Source organism: Scyliorhinus torazame, chromosome 2, assembly GCF_047496885.1.
Source record: "Scyliorhinus torazame isolate Kashiwa2021f chromosome 2, sScyTor2.1, whole genome shotgun sequence".
NCBI classification, from domain to species: Eukaryota; Metazoa; Chordata; class Chondrichthyes; order Carcharhiniformes; family Scyliorhinidae; genus Scyliorhinus; species Scyliorhinus torazame.
In genome coordinates this window covers 1289616-1312358 of record NC_092708.1, presented here as the reverse complement: position 1 = coordinate 1312358, position 22743 = coordinate 1289616, and the positions used below count along the sequence as shown (strand labels likewise).

Here is a 22743-nt window from a genome sequence, read left to right as displayed (position 1 = left end):
CCACACCGCAGTCTGCCACCCACACTGCAGTCTGTCTGTCACCCACACCGCAGTCTGTCACCCACACCGCAGTCTGCCACCCACACTGCAGTCTGTCTGTCACCCACACCGCAGTCTGCCACCCACACCGCAGTCTGTCTGCCACCCACACTGCAGTCTGTCACCCACACCGCAGTCTGTCACCCACACCGCAGTCTGTCACCCACACCGCAGTCTGCCACCCACACTGCAGTCTGTCTGTCACCCACACCGCAGTCTGCCACCCACACCGCAGTCTGTCTGCCACCCACACCGCAGTCTGTCACCCACACCGCAGTCTGTCACCCACACCGCAGTCTGTCACCCACACCGCAGTCTGTCACCCACACCGCAGTCTGCCACCCACACCGCAGTCTGTCTGCCACCCACACCGCAGTCTGCCACCCACACCGCAGTCTGTCTGCCACCCACACTGCAGTCTGTCACCCACACCGCAGTCTGCCGCCCACACCGCAGTCTGTCACCCACACCGCAGTCTGTCACCCACACCGCAGTCTGCCACCCACACCGCAGTCTGTCACCCACACCGCAGTCTGCCACCCACACCGCAGTCTGCCACCCACACTGCAGTCTGTCTGTCACCCACACCGCAGTCTGCCACCCACACCGCAGTCTGCCACCCACACCGCAGTCTGTCTGTCACCCACACCGCAGTCTGCCACCCACACCGCAGTCTGCCACCCACACCGCAGTCTGTCACCCACACCGCAGTCTGCCACCCACACCGCAGTCTGTCTGTCACCCACACCGCAGTCTGCCGCCCACACCGCAGTCTGTCACCCACACCGCAGTCTGCCACCCACACCGCAGTCTGTCACCCACACCGCAGTCTGTCTGCCACACCGCAGTCTGCCACCCACACCGCAGTCTGCCACCCACACCGCAGTCTGTCACCCACACCGCAGTCTGCCACCCACACCGCAGTCTGCCACCCACACTGCAGTCTGTCTGCCACCCACACCGCAGTCTGTCACCCACACCGCAGTCTGTCACCCACACCGCAGTCTGCCACCCACACCGCAGTCTGCCACCCACACCGCAGTCTGCCACCCACACCGCAGTCTGCCACCCACACCGCAGTCTGTCACCCACACCGCAGTCTGTCACCCACACCGCAGTCTGCCACCCACACCGCAGTCTGCCACCCACACCGCAGTCTGCCACCCACACCGCAGTCTGTCGCCCACACCGCAGTCTGTCACCCACACCGCAGTCTGTCACCCACACCGCAGTCTGCCACCCACACCGCAGTCTGCCACCCACACCGCAGTCTGCCACCCACACCGCAGTCTGTCTGTCACCCACACCGCAGTCTGTCTGCCACCCACACCGCAGTCTGCCGCCCACACCGCAGTCTGTCTGCCACCCACACCGCAGTCTGTCACCCACACCGCAGTCTGTCTGCCACCCACACCGCAGTCTGTCACCCACACCGCAGTCTGTCACCCACACCGCAGTCTGTCTGTCACCCACACCGCAGTCTGCCACCCACACCGCAGTCTGCCACCCACACCGCAGTCTGTCACCCACACCGCAGTCTGCCACCCACACCGCAGTCTGTCTGTCACCCACACCGCAGTCTGCCGCCCACACCGCAGTCTGTCACCCACACCGCAGTCTGCCACCCACACCGCAGTCTGTCACCCACACCGCAGTCTGTCTGCCACACCGCAGTCTGCCACCCACACCGCAGTCTGCCACCCACACCGCAGTCTGTCACCCACACCGCAGTCTGCCACCCACACCGCAGTCTGCCACCCACACTGCAGTCTGTCTGCCACCCACACCGCAGTCTGTCACCCACACCGCAGTCTGTCACCCACACTGCAGTCTGTCTGCCACCCACACCGCAGTCTGTCACCCACACCGCAGTCTGCCACCCACACCGCAGTCTGCCACCCACACCGCAGTCTGTCTGCCACCCACACCGCAGTCTGCCACCCACACCGCAGTCTGCCACCCACACCGCAGTCTGCCGCCCACACCGCAGTCTGTCTGCCACCCACACCGCAGTCTGTCACCCACACCGCAGTCTGTCTGCCACCCACACCGCAGTCTGCCGCCCACACCGCAGTCTGTCACCCACACCGCAGTCTGTCTGCCGCCCACACCGCAGTCTGTCTGCCACCCACACCGCAGTCTGTCACCCACACCGCAGTCTGTCTGCCACCCACACCGCAGTCTGTCTGCCACCCACACCGCAGTCTGCCACCCACACCGCAGTCTGTCACCCACACCGCAGTCTGTCACCCACACCGCAGTCTGCCGCCCACACCGCAGTCTGTCACCCACACCGCAGTCTGCCACCCACACCGCAGTCTGTCTGCCACCCACACCGCAGTCTGTCTGCCACCCACACCGCAGTCTGTCTGCCACCCACACCGCAGTCTGTCTGCCACCCACACCGCAGTCTGCCACCCACACCGCAGTCTGTCACCCACACCGCAGTCTGCCGCCCACACCGCAGTCTGTCTGCCACCCACACCGCAGTCTGCCACCCACACCGCAGTCTGTCTGCCACCCACACCGCAGTCTGTCACCCACACCGCAGTCTGTCTGCCACCCACACCGCAGTCTGCCGCCCACACCGCAGTGTGCCACCCACACCGCAGTCTGCCGCCCACACCGCAGTCTGTCTGCCACCCACACCGCAGTCTGTCACCCACACCGCAGTCTGTCTGCCACCCACACCGCAGTCTGCCGCCCACACCGCAGTCTGCCACCCACACCGCAGTCTGCCACCCACACCGCAGTCTGCCACCCACACCGCAGTCTGCCACCCACACCGCAGTCTGCCACCCACACCGCAGTCTGCCGCCCACACCGCAGTCTGCCACCCACACCGCAGTCTGTCTGTCACCCACACCGCAGTCTGCCGCCCACACCGCAGTCTGCCGCCCACACCGCAGTCTGCCACCCACACCGCAGTCTGCCACCCACACCGCAGTCTGCCGCCCACACCGCAGTCTGCCACCCACACCGCAGTCTGTCTGTCACCCACACCGCAGTCTGTCACCCACACCGCAGTCTGCCACCCACACCGCAGTCTGCCGCCCACACCGCAGTCTGCCACCCACACCGCAGTCTGTCTGTCACCCACACCGCAGTCTGCCGCCCACACCCCAGTCTGCCACCCACACCGCAGTCTGTCTGCCGCCCACACCGCAGTCTGTCACCCACACCGCAGTCTGTCTGCCACCCACACCGCAGTCTGTCTGCCACCCACACCGCAGTCTGCCACCCACACCGCAGTCTGCCACCCACACCGCAGTCTGTCACCCACACCGCAGTCTGCCGCCCACACCGCAGTCTGCCACCCACACCGCAGTCTGTCACCCACACCGCAGTCTGTCACCCACACCGCAGTCTGTCACCCACACCGCAGTCTGCCACCCACACTGCAGTCTGTCTGTCACCCACACCGCAGTCTGTCACCCACACCGCAGTCTGTCACCCACACCGCAGTCTGTCACCCACACTGCAGTCTGTCACCCACACCGCAGTCTGCCACCCACACTGCAGTCTGTCTGTCACCCACACCGCAGTCTGCCACCCACACTGCAGTCTGTCTGTCACCCACACCGCAGTCTGCCACCCACACCGCAGTCTGTCACCCACACCGCAGTCTGCCACCCACACTGCAGTCTGCCACCCACACCGCAGTCTGTCTGCCACCCACACCGCAGTCTGCCACCCACACCGCAGTCTGTCACCCACACCGCAGTCTGCCACCCACACCGCAGTCTGTCACCCACACCGCAGTCTGCCACCCACACCGCAGTCTGCCACCCACACCGCAGTCTGCCACCCACACCGCAGTCTGCCGCCCACACTGCAGTCTGTCTGTCACCCACACCGCAGTCTGTCACCCACACCGCAGTCTGTCACCCACACCGCAGTCTGTCACCCACACCGCAGTCTGCCACCCACACCGCAGTCTGTCACCCACACCGCAGTCTGTCTGCCGCCCACACCGCAGTCTGTCTGCCACCCACACCGCAGTCTGCCACCCACACCGCAGTCTGTCTGCCACCCACACCGCAGTCTGCCACCCACACCGCAGTCTGCCACCCACACCGCAGTCTGTCACCCACACCGCAGTCTGTCTGCCACCCACACCGCAGTCTGCCACCCACACCGCAGTCTGCCACCCACACCGCAGTCTGCCGCCCACACCGCAGTCTGCCACCCACACCGCAGTCTGTCTGCCACCCACACCGCAGTCTGCCACCCACACCGCAGTCTGCCACCCACACCGCAGTCTGTCACCCACACCGCAGTCTGTCTGCCACCCACACCGCAGTCTGTCTGCCACACCGCAGTCTGCCACCCACACCGCAGTCTGTCTGCCACACCGCAGTCTGCCGTCCACACCGCAGTCTGTCTGCCACCCACACCGCAGTCTGCCACCCACACCGCAGTCTGTCTGCCACACCGCAGTCTGCCACCCACACCGCAGTCTGTCTGCCACCCACACCGCAGTCTGCCACCCACACCGCAGTCTGCCACCCACACCGCAGTCTGTCTGCCACCCACACCGCAGTCTGCCACCCACACCGCAGTCTGTCTGCCACCCACACCGCAGTCTGTCTGTCACCCACCCCGCAGTCTGTCTGTCACCCACCCCGCAGTCTGTCTGCCACCCACACCGCAGTCTGTCTGCCACCCACACCGCAGTCTGTCTGCCACCCACACCGCAGTCTGTCTGCCACCCACACCGCAGTCTGTCACCCACACCGCAGTCTGTCTGCCACCCACACCGCAGTCTGTCTGCCACCCACACCGCAGTCTGCCACCCACACCGCAGTCTGTCTGCCACCCACACCGCAGTCTGTCTGCCACCCACACCGCAGTCTGTCACCCACACCGCAGTCTGCCGCCCACACCGCAGTCTGCCACCCACACCGCAGTCTGCCGCCCACACCGCAGTCTGTCTGCCACCCACACCGCAGTCTGTCACCCACACCGCAGTCTGCCACCCACACCGCAGTCTGTCACCCACACCGCAGTCTGTCACCCACACCGCAGTCTGTCACCCACACCGCAGTCTGTCGCCCACACCGCAGTCTGCCACCCACACCGCAGTCTGCCACCCACACCGCAGTCTGTCACCCACACCGCAGTCTGTCACCCACACCGCAGTCTGCCACCCACACCGCAGTCTGTCGCCCACACCGCAGTCTGTCACCCACACCGCAGTCTGCCACCCACACCGCAGTCTGCCACCCACACCGCAGTCTGTCTGTCACCCACACCGCAGTCTGTCACCCACACCGCAGTCTGTCACCCACACCGCAGTCTGCCGCCCACACCGCAGTCTGTCACCCACACCGCAGTCTGCCGCCCACACCGCAGTCTGTCACCCACACCGCAGTCTGTCACCCACACCGCAGTCTGTCGCCCACACCGCAGTCTGTCACCCACACCGCAGTCTGCCACCCACACCGCAGTCTGCCACCCACACCGCAGTCTGTCTGCCGCCCACACCGCAGTCTGTCGCCCACACCGCAGTCTGTCTGCCACCCACACCGCAGTCTGTCGCCCACACCGCAGTCTGTCTGCCGCCCACACCGCAGTCTGTCGCCCACACCGCAGTCTGTCTGCCGCCCACACCGCAGTCTGCCGCCCACACCGCAGTCTGTCACCCACACCGCAGTCTGTCTGTCACCCACACCGCAGTCTGCCACCCACACCGCAGTCTGCCACCCACACCGCAGTCTGTCTGCCACCCACACCGCAGTCTGTCACCCACACCGCAGTCTGCCGCCCACACCGCAGTCTGTCTGCCACCCACACCGCAGTCTGCCGCCCACACCGCAGTCTGTCTGCCACCCACACCGCAGTCTGCCACCCACACCGCAGTCTGCCACCCACACCGCAGTCTGTCTGTCACCCACACCGCAGTCTGTCACCCACACCGCAGTCTGCCACCCACACCGCAGTCTGCCACCCACACCGCAGTCTGTCACCCACACCGCAGTCTGCCACCCACACCGCAGTCTGCCACCCACACCGCAGTCTGTCACCCACACCGCAGTCTGCCACCCACACCGCAGTCTGTCTGCCACCCACACCGCAGTCTGCCACCCACACCGCAGTCTGTCACCCACACCGCAGTCTGTCTGCCACCCACACCGCAGTCTGTCACCCACACCGCAGTCTGCCACCCACACCGCAGTCTGCCACCCACACCGCAGTCTGTCACCCACACCGCAGTCTGCCACCCACACCGCAGTCTGTCTGCCACCCACACCGCAGTCTGCCACCCACACCGCAGTCTGTCACCCACACCGCAGTCTGTCTGCCACCCACACCGCAGTCTGTCACCCACACCGCAGTCTGCCACCCACACCGCAGTCTGCCACCCACACCGCAGTCTGTCACCCACACCGCAGTCTGCCACCCACACCGCAGTCTGTCTGCCACCCACACCGCAGTCTGCCACCCACACCGCAGTCTGCCACCCACACCGCAGTCTGTCTGCCACCCACACCGCAGTCTGTCACCCACACCGCAGTCTGCCACCCACACCGCAGTCTGCCACCCACACCGCAGTCTGCCACCCACACCGCAGTCTGCCACCCACACCGCAGTCTGTCTGTCACCCACACCGCAGTCTGTCACCCACACCGCAGTCTGTCACCCACACCGCAGTCTGTCTGCCACCCACACCGCAGTCTGTCACCCACACCGCAGTCTGCCACCCACACCGCAGTCTGCCACCCACACCGCAGTCTGTCACCCACACCGCAGTCTGCCACCCACACCGCAGTCTGCCACCCACACCGCAGTCTGTCTGCCACCCACACCGCAGTCTGTCACCCACACCGCAGTCTGTCTGTCACCCACACCGCAGTCTGCCGCCCACACCGCAGTCTGTCACCCACACCGCAGTCTGCCACCCACACCACAGTCTGTCTGCCACCCACACCGCAGTCTGCCACCCACACCGCAGTCTGTCTGCCGCCCACACCGCAGTCTGTCACCCACACCGCAGTCTGCCACCCACACCGCAGTCTGTCACCCACACCGCAGTCTGTCTGCCACCCACACCGCAGTCTGTCACCCACACCGCAGTCTGTCTGCCGCCCACACCGCAGTCTGTCACCCACACCGCAGTCTGCCACCCACACCGCAGTCTGCCACCCACACCGCAGTCTGTCGCCCACACCGCAGTCTGTCACCCACACCGCAGTCTGCCACCCACACCGCAGTCTGCCGCCCACACCGCAGTCTGTCACCCACACCGCAGTCTGTCGCCCACACCGCAGTCTGCCACCCACACCGCAGTCTGTCTGCCACCCACACCGCAGTCTGTCACCCACACCGCAGTCTGCCACCCACACCGCAGTCTGCCACCCACACCGCAGTCTGTCTGCCACCCACACCGCAGTCTGTCGCCCACACCGCAGTCTGTCACCCACACCGCAGTCTGCCACCCACACCGCAGTCTGTCGCCCACACCGCAGTCTGTCTGCCACCCACACCGCAGTCTGTCTGCCACCCACACCGCAGTCTGTCTGCCACCCACACCGCAGTCTGCCACCCACACCGCAGTCTGTCTGCCACCCACACCGCAGTCTGCCGCCCACACCGCAGTCTGTCGCCCACACCGCAGTCTGTCACCCACACCGCAGTCTGTCACCCACACCGCAGTCTGTCACCCACACCGCAGTCTGTCTGTCACCCACACCGCAGTCTGTCACCCACACCGCAGTCTGCCACCCACACCGCAGTCTGTCTGCCACCCACACCGCAGTCTGTCTGCCACACCGCAGTCTGCCACCCACACCGCAGTCTGCCACCCACACCGCAGTCTGCCACCCACACCGCAGTCTGCCACCCACACCACAGTCTGTCTGCCACCCACACCGCAGTCTGCCACCCACACCGCAGTCTGTCACCCACACCGCAGTCTGTCTGCCACCCACACCACAGTCTGTCTGTCACCCACACCGCAGTCTGTCTGCCACCCACACCGCAGTCTGTCTGCCACCCACACCGCAGTCTGCCACCCACACCGCAGTCTGCCACCCACACCGCAGTCTGCCACCCACACCACAGTCTGCCACCCACACCGCAGTCTGCCACCCACACCGCAGTCTGCCGCCCACACCGCAGTCTGCCACCCACACCGCAGTCTGCCACCCACACCGCAGTCTGTCTGCCACCCACACCGCAGTCTGCCGCCCACACCGCAGTCTGTCTGCCACCCACACCGCAGTCTGTCTGCCACCCACACCGCAGTCTGTCACCCACACCGCAGTCTGTCTGCCACCCACACCGCAGTCTGCCACCCACACCGCAGTCTGTCTGCCACCCACACCGCAGTCTGCCACCCACACCGCAGTCTGTCTGCCACCCACACCGCAGTCTGCCGCCCACACCGCAGTCTGTCTGCCACCCACACCGCAGTCTGTCACCCACACCGCAGTCTGCCACCCACACCGCAGTCTGCCACCCACACCGCAGTCTGTCTGCCACCCACACCGCAGTCTGTCTGCCACCCACACCGCAGTCTGCCACCCACACCGCAGTCTGCCACCCACACCGCAGTCTGTCTGCCACCCACACCGCAGTCTGCCGCCCACACCGCAGTCTGTCTGCCACCCACACCGCAGTCTGTCTGCCACCCACACCGCAGTCTGCCACCCACACCGCAGTCTGCCGCCCACACCGCAGTCTGTCACCCACACCGCAGTCTGCCACCCACACTGCAGTCTGTCACCCACACCGCAGTCTGCCACCCACACCGCAGTCTGTCACCCACACCGCAGTCTGCCGCCCACACCGCAGTCTGTCACCCACACCGCAGTCTGCCACCCACACCGCAGTCTGCCACCCACACCGCAGTCTGCCGCCCACACCGCAGTCTGTCACCCACACCGCAGTCTGCCACCCACACCGCAGTCTGTCACCCACACCGCAGTCTGTCACCCACACCGCAGTCTGCCACCCACACCGCAGTCTGTCTGCCACCCACACCGCAGTCTGCCGCCCACACCGCAGTCTGCCGCCCACACCGCAGTCTGTCTGCCACCCACACCGCAGTCTGCCACCCACACCGCAGTCTGCCACCCACACCGCAGTCTGCCACCCACACCGCAGTCTGCCACCCACACCGCAGTCTGCCGCCCACACCGCAGTCTGCCACCCACACCGCAGTCTGTCACCCACACCGCAGTCTGCCACCCACACCGCAGTCTGTCACCCACACCGCAGTCTGTCTGCCACCCACACCGCAGTCTGCCGCCCACACCGCAGTCTGTCACCCACACCGCAGTCTGTCTGCCACCCACACCGCAGTCTGCCACCCACACCGCAGTCTGTCACCCACACCGCAGTCTGCCACCCACACCGCAGTCTGCCACCCACACCGCAGTCTGCCACCCACACCGCAGTCTGCCGCCCACACCGCAGTCTGCCACCCACACCGCAGTCTGTCACCCACACCGCAGTCTGCCACCCACACCGCAGTCTGCCGCCCACACCGCAGTCTGCCACCCACACCGCAGTCTGCCACCCACACCGCAGTCTGCCACCCACACCGCAGTCTGCCACCCACACCGCAGTCTGTCACCCACACCGCAGTCTGTCTGCCACCCACACCGCAGTCTGCCACCCACACCGCAGTCTGCCGCCCACACCGCAGTCTGCCACCCACACCGCAGTCTGTCGCCCACACCGCAGTCTGCCACCCACACCGCAGTCTGTCACCCACACCGCAGGTCTGTCACCCACACCGCAGTCTGCCGCCCACACCGCAGTCTGTCACCCACACCGCAGTCTGTCTGCCACCCCACACCGCAGTCTGCCACCCACACCGCAGTCTGTCTGCCACCCACACCGCAGTCTGCCACCCACACCGCAGTCTGCCACCCACACCGCAGTCTGCCACCCACACCGCAGTCTGTCTGCCACCCACACCGCAGTCTGTCACCCACACCGCAGTCTGCCACCCACACCGCAGTCTGCCACCCACACCGCAGTCTGTCTGCCACCCACACCGCAGTCTGCCACCCACACCGCAGTCTGCCACCCACACCGCAGTCTGTCTGCCACCCACACCGCAGTCTGTCACCCACACCGCAGTCTGCCGCCCACACCGCAGTCTGTCACCCACACCGCAGTCTGTCTGCCGCCCACACCGCAGTCTGCCGCCCACACCGCAGTCTGCCACCCACACCGCAGTCTGTCTGCCACCCACACCGCAGTCTGCCACCCACACCGCAGTCTGCCACCCACACCGCAGTCTGCCACCCACACCGCAGTCTGTCTGCCACCCACACCGCAGTCTGTCACCCACACCGCAGTCTGTCTGCCACCCACACCGCAGTCTGCCGCCCACACCGCAGTCTGCCACCCACCGCAGTCTGTCTGCCACCCACACCGCAGTCCTGCCACCCACACCGCAGTCTGCCACCCACACCGCAGTCTGCCACCCACACCGCAGTCTGCCACCCACACCGCAGTCTGCCGCCCACACCGCAGTCTGCCACCCACACCGCAGTCTGTCTGTCACCCACACCGCAGTCTGCCGCCCACACCGCAGTCTGCCGCCCACACCGCAGTCTGCCACCCACACCGCAGTCTGCCCACCCACACCGCAGTCTGCCGCCCACACCGCAGTCTGCCACCCACACCGCAGTCTGTCTGTCACCCACACCGCAGTCTGTCACCCACACCGCAGTCTGCCACCCACACCGCAGTCTGCCGCCCACACCGCAGTCTGCCACCCACACCGCAGTCTGTCTGTCACCCACACCGCAGTCTGCCGCCCACACCGCAGTCTGCCGCCCACACCGCAGTCTGCCACCCACACCGCAGTCTGTCTGCCACCCACACCGCAGTCTGTCACCCACACCCCAGTCTGCCACCCACACCGCAGTCTGTCTGCCGCCCACACCGCAGTCTGTCACCCACACCGCAGTCTGTCTGCCACCCACACCGCAGTCTGTCTGCCACCCACACCGCAGTCTGCCACCCACACCGCAGTCTGCCACCCACACCGCAGTCTGTCACCCACACCGCAGTCTGCCGCCCACACCGCAGTCTGCCACCCACACCGCAGTCTGTCACCCACACCGCAGTCTGTCACCCACACCGCAGTCTGTCACCCACACCGCAGTCTGCCACCCACACCGCAGTCTGCCACCCACACCGCAGTCTGCCACCCACACCGCAGTCTGCCACCCACACCGCAGTCTGCCACCCACACCGCAGTCTGCCACCCACACTGCAGTCTGTCACCCACACCGCAGTCTGTCACCCACACCGCAGTCTGCCACCCACACCGCAGTCTGTCACCCACACCGCAGTCTGCCACCCACACTGCAGTCTGTCTGTCACCCACACCGCAGTCTGCCACCCACACCGCAGTCTGCCACCCACACCGCAGTCTGCCACCCACACCGCAGTCTGCCACCCACACTGCAGTCTGTCTGTCACCCACACCGCAGTCTGTCACCCACACCGCAGTCTGCCACCCACACTGCAGTCTGTCTGTCACCCACACCGCAGTCTGCCACCCACACCGCAGTCTGTCTGCCACCCACACTGCAGTCTGTCACCCACACCGCAGTCTGTCACCCACACCGCAGTCTGTCACCCACACCGCAGTCTGTCACCCACACCGCAGTCTGCCACCCACACCGCAGTCTGTCTGCCACCCACACCGCAGTCTGCCACCCACACCGCAGTCTGTCTGCCACCCACACTGCAGTCTGTCACCCACACCGCAGTCTGCCGCCCACACCGCAGTCTGTCACCCACACCGCAGTCTGTCACCCACACCGCAGTCTGCCACCCACACCGCAGTCTGTCACCCACACCGCAGTCTGCCACCCACACCGCAGTCTGCCACCCACACTGCAGTCTGTCTGTCACCCACACCGCAGTCTGCCACCCACACCGCAGTCTGCCACCCACACCGCAGTCTGTCTGTCACCCACACCGCAGTCTGCCACCCACACCGCAGTCTGCCACCCACACCGCAGTCTGTCACCCACACCGCAGTCTGCCACCCACACCGCAGTCTGTCTGTCACCCACACCGCAGTCTGCCGCCCACACCGCAGTCTGTCACCCACACCGCAGTCTGCCACCCACACCGCAGTCTGTCACCCACACCGCAGTCTGTCTGCCACACCGCAGTCTGCCACCCACACCGCAGTCTGCCACCCACACCGCAGTCTGTCACCCACACCGCAGTCTGCCACCCACACCGCAGTCTGCCACCCACACTGCAGTCTGTCCTGCCACCCACACCGCAGTCTGTCACCCACACCGCAGTCTGTCACCCACACCGCAGTCTGCCACCCACACCGCAGTCTGTCTGCCACCCACACCGCAGTCTGCCACCCACACCGCAGTCTGTCTGTCACCCACACCGCAGTCTGTCTGCCACCCACACCGCAGTCTGCCGCCCACACCGCAGTCTGTCTGCCACCCACACCGCAGTCTGTCACCCACACCGCAGTCTGTCTGCCACCCACACCGCAGTCTGTCACCCACACCGCAGTCTGTCACCCACACCGCAGTCTGTCACCCACACCGCAGTCTGTCTGTCACCCACACCGCAGTCTGCCACCCACACCGCAGTCTGCCACCCACACCGCAGTCTGTCACCCACACCGCAGTCTGCCACCCACACCGCAGTCTGTCTGTCACCCACACCGCAGTCTGCCGCCCACACCGCAGTCTGTCACCCACACCGCAGTCTGCCACCCACACCGCAGTCTGTCACCCACACCGCAGTCTGTCTGCCACCCACACCGCAGTCTGCCACCCACACCGCAGTCTGCCACCCACACCGCAGTCTGTCACCCACACCGCAGTCTGTCTGCCACCCACACCGCAGTCTGCCGCCCACACCGCAGTCTGCCACCCACACTGCAGTCTGTCTGCCACCCACACCGCAGTCTGCCGCCCACACCGCAGTCTGTCACCCACACCGCAGTCTGTCTGTCACCCACACCGCAGTCTGTCACCCACACCGCAGTCTGTCACCCACACCGCAGTCTGCCACCCACACCGCAGTCTGTCACCCACACCGCAGTCTGTCACCCACACCGCAGTCTGCCGCCCACACCGCAGTCTGTCTGCCACCCACACCGCAGTCTGTCACCCACACCGCAGTCTGTCTGCCACCCACACCGCAGTCTGTCACCCACACCGCAGTCTGTCACCCACACCGCAGTCTGTCACCCACACCGCAGTCTGTCTGCCACCCACACCGCAGTCTGCCACCCACACCGCAGTCTGTCACCCACACCGCAGTCTGCCGCCCACACCGCAGTCTGTCTGTCACCCACACCGCAGTCTGTCTGCCACCCACACCGCAGTCTGCCACCCACACCGCAGTCTGTCACCCACACCGCAGTCTGTCTGCCACCCACACCGCAGTCTGCCGCCCACACCGCAGTGTGCCACCCACACCGCAGTCTGCCGCCCACACCGCAGTCTGTCTGCCACCCACACCGCAGTCTGCCGCCCACACCGCAGTCTGTCTGCCACCCACACCGCAGTCTGTCACCCACACCGCAGTCTGTCTGCCACCCACACCGCAGTCTGCCGCCCACACCGCAGTCTGCCACCCACACCGCAGTCTGCCACCCACACCGCAGTCTGCCACCCACACCGCAGTCTGCCACCCACACCGCAGTCTGCCACCCACACCGCAGTCTGCCGCCCACACCGCAGTCTGCCACCCACACCGCAGTCTGTCTGTCACCCACACCGCAGTCTGCCGCCCACACCGCAGTCTGCCGCCCACACCGCAGTCTGCCACCCACACCGCAGTCTGCCACCCACACCGCAGTCTGCCGCCCACACCGCAGTCTGCCACCCACACCGCAGTCTGTCTGTCACCCACACCGCAGTCTGTCACCCACACCGCAGTCTGCCACCCACACCGCAGTCTGCCGCCCACACCGCAGTCTGCCACCCACACCGCAGTCTGTCTGTCACCCACACCGCAGTCTGCCGCCCACACCCCAGTCTGCCACCCACACCGCAGTCTGTCTGCCGCCCACACCGCAGTCTGTCACCCACACCGCAGTCTGTCTGCCACCCACACCGCAGTCTGTCTGCCACCCACACCGCAGTCTGCCACCCACACCGCAGTCTGCCACCCACACCGCAGTCTGTCACCCACACCGCAGTCTGCCGCCCACACCGCAGTCTGCCACCCACACCGCAGTCTGTCACCCACACCGCAGTCTGTCACCCACACCGCAGTCTGTCACCCACACCGCAGTCTGCCACCCACACTGCAGTCTGTCTGTCACCCACACCGCAGTCTGTCACCCACACCGCAGTCTGCCACCCACACTGCAGTCTGTCTGTCACCCACACCGCAGTCTGCCACCCACACCGCAGTCTGTCACCCACACCGCAGTCTGCCACCCACACCGCAGTCTGCCACCCACACTGCAGTCTGTCTGTCACCCACACCGCAGTCTGTCTGCCACCCACACCGCAGTCTGCCACCCACACCGCAGTCTGTCACCCACACCGCAGTCTGCCACCCACACCGCAGTCTGTCACCCACACCGCAGTCTGCCACCCACACCGCAGTCTGCCACCCACACCGCAGTCTGCCACCCACACCGCAGTCTGCCGCCCACACTGCAGTCTGTCTGTCACCCACACCGCAGTCTGCCACCCACACCGCAGTCTGTCTGTCACCCACACCGCAGTCTGTCACCCACACCGCAGTCTGTCACCCACACCGCAGTCTGTCACCCACACCGCAGTCTGCCACCCACACCGCAGTCTGTCACCCACACCGCAGTCTGCCACCCACACCGCAGTCTGCCACCCACACCGCAGTCTGCCACCCACACCGCAGTCTGTCTGCCGCCCACACCGCAGTCTGTCTGCCACCCACACCGCAGTCTGCCGCCCACACCGCAGTCTGCCACCCACACCGCAGTCTGTCTGCCACCCACACCGCAGTCTGCCACCCACACCGCAGTCTGCCACCCACACCGCAGTCTGTCACCCACACCGCAGTCTGCCACCCACACCGCAGTCTGTCTGTCACCCACACCGCAGTCTGCCACCCACACCGCAGTCTGCCGTCCACACCGCAGTCTGTCTGCCACCCACACCGCAGTCTGTCTGCCACACCGCAGTCTGCCACCCACACCGCAGTCTGTCTGCCACCCACACCGCAGTCTGCCACCCACACCGCAGTCTGTCTGCCACCCACACCGCAGTCTGCCACCCACACCGCAGTCTGTCTGTCACCCACCCCGCAGTCTGTCTGCCACCCACACCGCAGTCTGTCTGCCACCCACACCGCAGTCTGTCTGCCACCCACACCGCAGTCTGCCACCCACACCGCAGTCTGTCTGCCACCCACACCGCAGTCTGCCACCCACACCGCAGTCTGTCTGCCACCCACACCGCAGTCTGCCACCCACACCGCAGTCTGTCTGTCACCCACCCCGCAGTCTGTCTGCCACCCACACCGCAGTCTGTCTGCCACCCACACCGCAGTCTGTCTGCCACCCACACCGCAGTCTGCCACCCACACCGCAGTCTGTCTGCCACCCACACCGCAGTCTGTCTCCCACACCGCAGTCTGTCTGTCACCCACACCGCAGTCTGTCTGCCACCCACACCGCAGTCTGCCACCCACACCGCAGTCTGTCACCCACACCGCAGTCTGTCTGCCACCCACACCGCAGTCTGCCACCCACACCGCAGTCTGTCTGCCACCCACACCGCAGTCTGCCACCCACACCGCAGTCTGTCTCCCACCCACACCGCAGTCTGTCACCCACACCGCAGTCTGTCTGCCACCCACACCGCAGTCTGCCACCCACACCGCAGTCTGCCACCCACACCGCAGTCTGCCGCCCACACCGCAGTCTGCCACCCACACCGCAGTCTGTCACCCACACCGCAGTCTGTCACCCACACCGCAGTCTGTCTGTCACCCACACCGCAGTCTGTCACCCACACCGCAGTCTGTCACCCACACCGCAGTCTGTCACCCACACCGCAGTCTGTCTGTCACCCACACCGCAGTCTGTCACCCACACCGCAGTCTGCCACCCACACCGCAGTCTGTCACCCACACCGCAGTCTGTCTGCCGCCCACACCGCAGTCTGTCGCCCCACACCGCAGTCTGTCACCCACACCGCAGTCTGTCTGTCACCCACACCGCAGTCTGTCACCCACACCGCAGTCTGCCACCCACACCGCAGTCTGTCTGTCACCCACACCGCAGTCTGTCACCCACACCGCAGTCTGCCACCCACACCGCAGTCTGCCACCCACACCGCAGTCTGCCACCCACACCGCAGTCTGTCACCCACACCGCAGTCTGCCACCCACACCGCAGTCTGTCTGCCACCCACACCGCAGTCTGCCGCCCACACCGCAGTCTGTCACCCACACCGCAGTCTGCCGCCCACACCGCAGTCTGTCACCCACACCGCAGTCTGCCACCCACACCGCAGTCTGCCACCCACACCGCAGTCTGTCACCCACACCGCAGTCTGTCACCCACACCGCAGTCTGTCTGCCACCCACACCGCAGTCTGTCACCCACACCGCAGTCTGCCACCCACACCGCAGTCTGCCACCCACACCGCAGTCTGTCACCCACACCGCAGTCTGCCACCCACACCGCAGTCTGCCACCCACACCGCAGTCTGTCTGCCACCCCACACCGCAGTCTGTCACCCACACCGCAGTCTGTCTGTCACCCACACCGCAGTCTGTCTGTCACCCACACCGCAGTCTGCCACCCACACCGCAGTCTGTCTGCCACCCACACCGCAGTCTGTCACCCACACCGCAGTCTGCCACCCACACCACAGTCTGTCTGCCACCCACACCGCAGTCTGCCGCCCACACCGCAGTCTGTCTGCCACCCACACCGCAGTCTGTCTGCCGCCCACACCGCAGTCTGTCACCCACACCGCAGTCTGCCACCCACACCGCAGTCTGTCACCCACACCGCAGTCTGCCACCCACACCGCAGTCTGCCACCCACACCGCAGTCTGTCACCCACACCGCAGTCTGTCTGCCACCCACACCGCAGTCTGCCGCCCACACCGCAGTCTGCCACCCACACCGCAGTCTGTCTGCCACCCACACCGCAGTCTGTCACCCACACCGCAGTCTGCCACCCACACCGCAGTCTGCCACCCACACCGCAGTCTGTCGCCCACACCGCAGTCTGCCACCCACACCGCAGTCTGTCTGCCACCCACAACCGCAGTCTGCCACCCACACCGCAGTCTGTCACCCACACCGCAGTCTGCCACCCACACCGCAGTCTGGTCGCCCACGACCGCAGTCTGTCTGTCACCCACACCGCAGTCTGTCTGCCACCCACACCGCAGTCTGTCTGCCACCCACACCGCAGTCTGTCTGCCACCCACACCGCAGTCTGCCACCACACCGCAGTCTGTCTGCCACCCACACCGCAGTCTGTCTGGTCACCCACACCGCAGTCTGTCACCCACACCGCAGTCTGTCACCCACACCGCAGTCTGTCTGTCACCCACACCGCAGTCTGTCACCCACACCGCAGTCTGTCTGCCACCCACACCGCAGTCTTGCCGCCCACACCGCAGTCTGCCACCCACACCGCAGTCTGTCTGCCACCCACACCGCAGTCTGTCACCCACACCCCAGTCTGCCACCCACACCGCAGTCTGCCACCCACACCGCAGTCTGTCGCCCACAACCGCAGTCTGCCACCCACACCGCAGTCCTGTCTGCCACCCACACCGCAGTCTGCCACCCACACCGCAGTCTGTCACCCACACCGCAGTCTGCCACCCACACCGCAGTCTGTCGCCCACACCGCAGTCTGTCTGTCACCCACACCGCAGTCTGTCTGCCACCCACACCGCAGTCTGTCTGCCACCCACACCGCAGTCTGTCTGCCACCCACACCGCAGTCTGCCACCCACACCGCAGTCTGTCTGCCACCCACACCGCAGTCTGTCTGTCACCCACACCGCAGTCTGTCACCCACACCGCAGTCTGTCACCCACACCGCAGTCTGTCTGTCACCCACACCGCAGTCTGTCACCCACACCGCAGTCTGTCTGCCACCCACACCGCAGTCTGCCGCCCACACCCGCAGTCTGCCACCCACACCGCAGTCTGTCTGCCACCCACACCGCAGTCTGTCACCCACACCCCAGTCTGCCACCCACACCGCAGTCTGTCTGCCACCCACACCGCAGTCTGCCACCCACACCGCAGTCTGTCTGCCGCCCACACCGCAGTCTGTCTGCCACCCACACCGCAGTCTGTCACCCACACCGCAGTCTGTCACCCACACCGCAGTCTGCCACCCACACCGCAGTCTGTCACCCACACCGCAGTCTGCCACCCACACCGCAGTCTGTCACCCCACACCGCAGTCTGTCTCCCACACCGCAGTCTGTCACCCACACCGCAGTCTGCCACCCACACCGCAGTCTGTCACCCACACCGCAGTCTGTCACCCACACCGCAGTCTGTCACCCACACCGCAGTCTGCCACCCACACCGCAGTCTGCCGCCCACACCGCAGTCTGCCACCCACACCGCAGTCTGTCACCCACACCGCAGTCTGTCTGCCACCCACACCGCAGTCTGTCTGCCACCCCACACCGCAGTCTGCCACCCACACCGCAGTCTGCCGCCCACACCGCAGTCTGCCACCCACACCGCAGTCTGTCACCCACACCGCAGTCTGCCACCCACACCGCAGTCTGTCTGCCACCCACACCGCAGTCTGTCTGCCACCCACACCGCAGTCTGCCACCCACACCGCAGTCTGTCACCCACACCGCAGTCTGCCACCCACACCGCAGTCCTGCCACCCACACCGCAGTCTGTCGCCCACACCGCAGTCTGTCGCCCACACCGCAGTCTGTCTGCCACCCACACCGCAGTCTGTCACCCACACCGCAGTCTGCCACCCACACCGCAGTCTGCCGCCCCACACCGCAGTCTGCCGCCCACACCGCAGTCTGTCACCCACACCGCAGTCTGTCACCCACACCGCAGTCTGTCACCCACACCGCAGTCTGCCACCCACACCGCAGTCTGTCACCCACACCGCAGTCTGCCACCCACACCGCAGTCTGCCACCCACACCGCAGTCTGCTGTCTACACCGCAGTCTGCCACCCACACCGCAGTCTGCCGCCCACACCGCAGTCTGTCACCCACACCGCAGTCTGCTGTCTACACCGCAGTCTGCCACCCACACCGCAGTCTGCCACCACACCGCAGTCTGTCGCCCACACCGCAGTCTGTCACCCACACCGCAGTCTGCTGTCTACACCGCAGTCTGCCACCCACACCGCAGTCTGTCACCCACACCGCAGTCTGCCACCCACACCGCAGTCTGCCACCCACACCGCAGTCTGCTGTCTACACCGCAGTCTGCCACCCACACCGCAGTCTGTCGCCCACACCGCATTCCTCATTGAATTCCAATTCTTCAAATGTATCCTTCCTCCTGGGGCTCCGCCTCTTCCTCAGCAATAATCCCACCTTTAATAATAATCTTTATTGTCACAAGTAGGCTTACATTAACACTGCAATGAAGTTACTGTGAAAAGCCCCTAGTCGCCACACTCCGGCGCCTGTTCGGGTCACTCAGGGAGAATTCAGAATGTCCAATTCACCCAACAGCACGTCTTTCGGGACTTGTGGGAGGGAACAGGGGGAGGGGGGTATGGGAGGAGGAGGAGGGACGGGGGGAAGGGGGGAAAGGAAGGTAGTGGGGTGGAGGGAGCGGGGGTAGGGGTGAGGGAGGAAGACGGTGGGGGGTGGAGGAAGCGGGGGGAGGGGTGAGGGAGGAAGGGGCTGGGGGGTGGATGAAGCGGGGGAGGGTGAGGGAGGAAGGGGGGTGGGGGAAGCGGGGGGGAGGGGGGTAGGGGTGGAGGGAGAGGGGTGAGGGAGGAAGGGGGTGGGGGGTGGAGGAAGCGGGGGGGAGGGGTGAGGGGAGGAAGGGGGTGGGGGGGTGGAGGAAGCGGGGTGAGGGGTGAGGGAGGAAGGGGGTGGGGGGAAGCGGGGGGGAGGGGGGTAGGGGTGGAGGGAGAGGGGTGAGGGAGGAAGGGGGTGGGGGGTGGAGGAAGCGGGGGGGAGGGGTGAGGGAGGAAGGGGGTGGGGGGGTGGAGGAAGCGGGGTGAGGGGTGAGGGAGGAAGGGGGTGGGGGGTGGAGGAAGCGGGGGGGAGGGGGGAGGGAGGAAGGGGGTGGGGGTGGAGGAGTTGGGTAAATATTTGAAATGCCGAATTGGCAGGAGGAAAGAGTCAAATTGGGAAAGTTCCAGTGGGCTAACACAGGCACGACGGACTGAAGGGCCTCCTGCTGTCTGATATCTCCGATTGTCGGAGCTAGTGTCCTCTGAAAGATTTATTAAATGCTTGACAGTGTTGAGCGGTTCTCAGTTCAGGTTAATATCTCCGTATAGTCACGAAAACAGAGGGGGTGCTGGGGAGGGTGGGCTGGGGGTCGTGTGCTGGGGGGGTGCTGGGAGGGGGGGTGTTGGGGAGGGGGGTGCTGGGGGGGGTGCTGGGAGGGTGCTGGGAGGGGGGGTGCTGGGGGGGGGTGCTGGGAGGGGGGGGTGCTGGGGGGGGGTGCTGGGGGGTTGGGAGGGAGTGCTGGGGGGTTGGGAGGGGGGTGCTGGGGGGGGGTGCTGAGGCGTTGGGAAGGGGTGCTGGGAGGGGGGTGCTGGGGGGTTGGGAGGGGGTGCTGGGGGGGTTGGGAGGGGGTGCTGGGGGGGTTGGGAGGGGGGTGCTGGGGGGTTGGGAGGGGGGTGCTGGGGGGGTGCTGAGGCGTTGGGAGGGGGTGCTGGGGGGGTGCTGAGGGGGTTGGGAGGGGGTGCTGGGGGGGGGTGCTGGGGGGTGCGGGTACTCACAGTTCAGGTTAATATCTCCGTATAGTAACGGCAGCAGGGGGGAATGTAGGGGGTGCTGGGTGTAGCGGAGAATTGGGTTCCTTCTGTACGTCTCATCCACAATCTCTGAATTTGAGCTGTTCTCCTGAAAGATTAAAACAAGTTTATTCTCGGCTTTTAATCAAAACAGATGGAAGTGAAATATTCCCGAGACTAGACCTCCCCAAGTTCCAGTAACTCATTCAACAAATCAAACTGGATCATACACACCCAACACAGACAAACGTCCCGAACACGAGCCAGGGTCACACGGAGTGGGGATGATGCCATCGTGCGCGAGTAACCCAGAGACCCAGCTGTGTCCAATCCCATCGTCACAACTGGCGGAATTTAAATCAATTAAATCGAAAGTTAGTCTCAGTAACGGTGACCATGAAACCATTGCCGATTATCGTTAAAAACCCATCTGGGTCACTAATGTCCTTCAGCGAAGGAAATCTGCCGTCCTTACCCGGCCCGGGCCTACACGTGATCCAGACCCACAGCAATGGGGCTAAGTTTTAATTGCCCCCCCCCCCCTCCCCCCCCCCCCCCCCCCCCCCCAGAAATGCCGCAATTAGGGCGGGGCAAACAAATCCTGATTTTGGGGATAAAATAATAAAGGAAAAATAACCGAAACGGGAAATGGACACACACGCGCTCTCACACAGACACGCTCACACAGACACGCTCACCACAGACACGCTCACACAGACACGCTCACTCAGACACGCTCACACAGACACACTCACACAGACACGCTCTCACAGACACCCACACAGACACGCTCACACAGACACGCTCTCACAGACACGCTCTCACAGACACGCTCTCACAGACACCGCTCTCACGACACGCTCTCACAGACACGCTTGTCATGATATTCAAACACACACATCATGATGGACACACTAACAGGCAAATCAGAGTACACAACACCACAACCAATCACAGACAAGAACACCAACCACATAAAAAGCACGAGCACGACACCTGGAGGTCAGTAGGTCTGGGGAGAAGGAAACAAGAAAGAGCTGTTGAAACACCACAAGCAGGGAGCCCCCCACGTGCAGAGTGCAAAGACCAAGTTGTAAATAGTGAGTTTAAATAAAGAAGTGTTGTACCATATGCAACTGTGTTGGCTCATCTGTGTGTCAGAACACCCAACACCACATGGTACAGGAGTGGATCGATACCTGCCTACTAACCTGCCATTCTGGACATGGACCACACCGGCAAACCGCAGCCGATGCAAGTCACGGGGAACCTAGGCACCAACTGGAAGCTCTACAGGCAGCGATTTGACCTGTACATCCGTGCCACCGAAAAACAGAATGCCTCGGATGATTCGAAGATTGCAATGCTCCTCTTCTACGCAGGCCCCCACCCGAACGATGTCTTTAACTCACTGGTGTTCGAAGAAGGCGAAAACCAGGCCAAATATGACACGGTCATCCTCAAACTGGACCAGCACTTTCAAACTGAAGTAAACGAAACTTTTGAAAGATACATCTTTCAGCAACGCCTGCAAGGTAAGGAGGAGCTTTTTCAACCCTTTTTGACGCACCTCCGGATTCTAGCGCAGTCCTGCGGTTACGGCACCACTACAGAGTCCATGATCAGGGACCAGATTGTTTTTGGCGTTGCCTCTAGTGGCCTACGCCAGCAGCTTCTTAAAATAAAGAGCCTCACCTTAGCGTCTGCTGTGGAAGCCTGTGTCCTCCATGAAAATGCTGCCTGCCGTTTTGCCCGATTTCAGGCGTCCGAGTTGGCACGGAGGGGGTCCCCAGCCGTC

At 65.0% G+C, this 22743-nt stretch overlaps 1 protein-coding gene across 1 annotated transcript in view; it reads right to left on the bottom strand.

Annotated features, from left to right (window-relative positions):
* Positions 1-21239, bottom strand: part of LOC140385657 (unconventional myosin-X-like) — a 91051-nt gene extending 69812 nt beyond the window's left edge. The window contains exons 1-2 of the mRNA XM_072468039.1: positions 21195-21239; positions 20931-21054 (exon numbers count right to left, since the gene is read on the bottom strand). Of these exons, the coding sequence (XP_072324140.1) occupies positions 20931-21054; positions 21195-21239 (169 nt within the window). The remainder of the gene's footprint in view (positions 1-20930; positions 21055-21194) is intronic.
* Positions 21240-22743: the final 1504 nt, after the last annotated feature.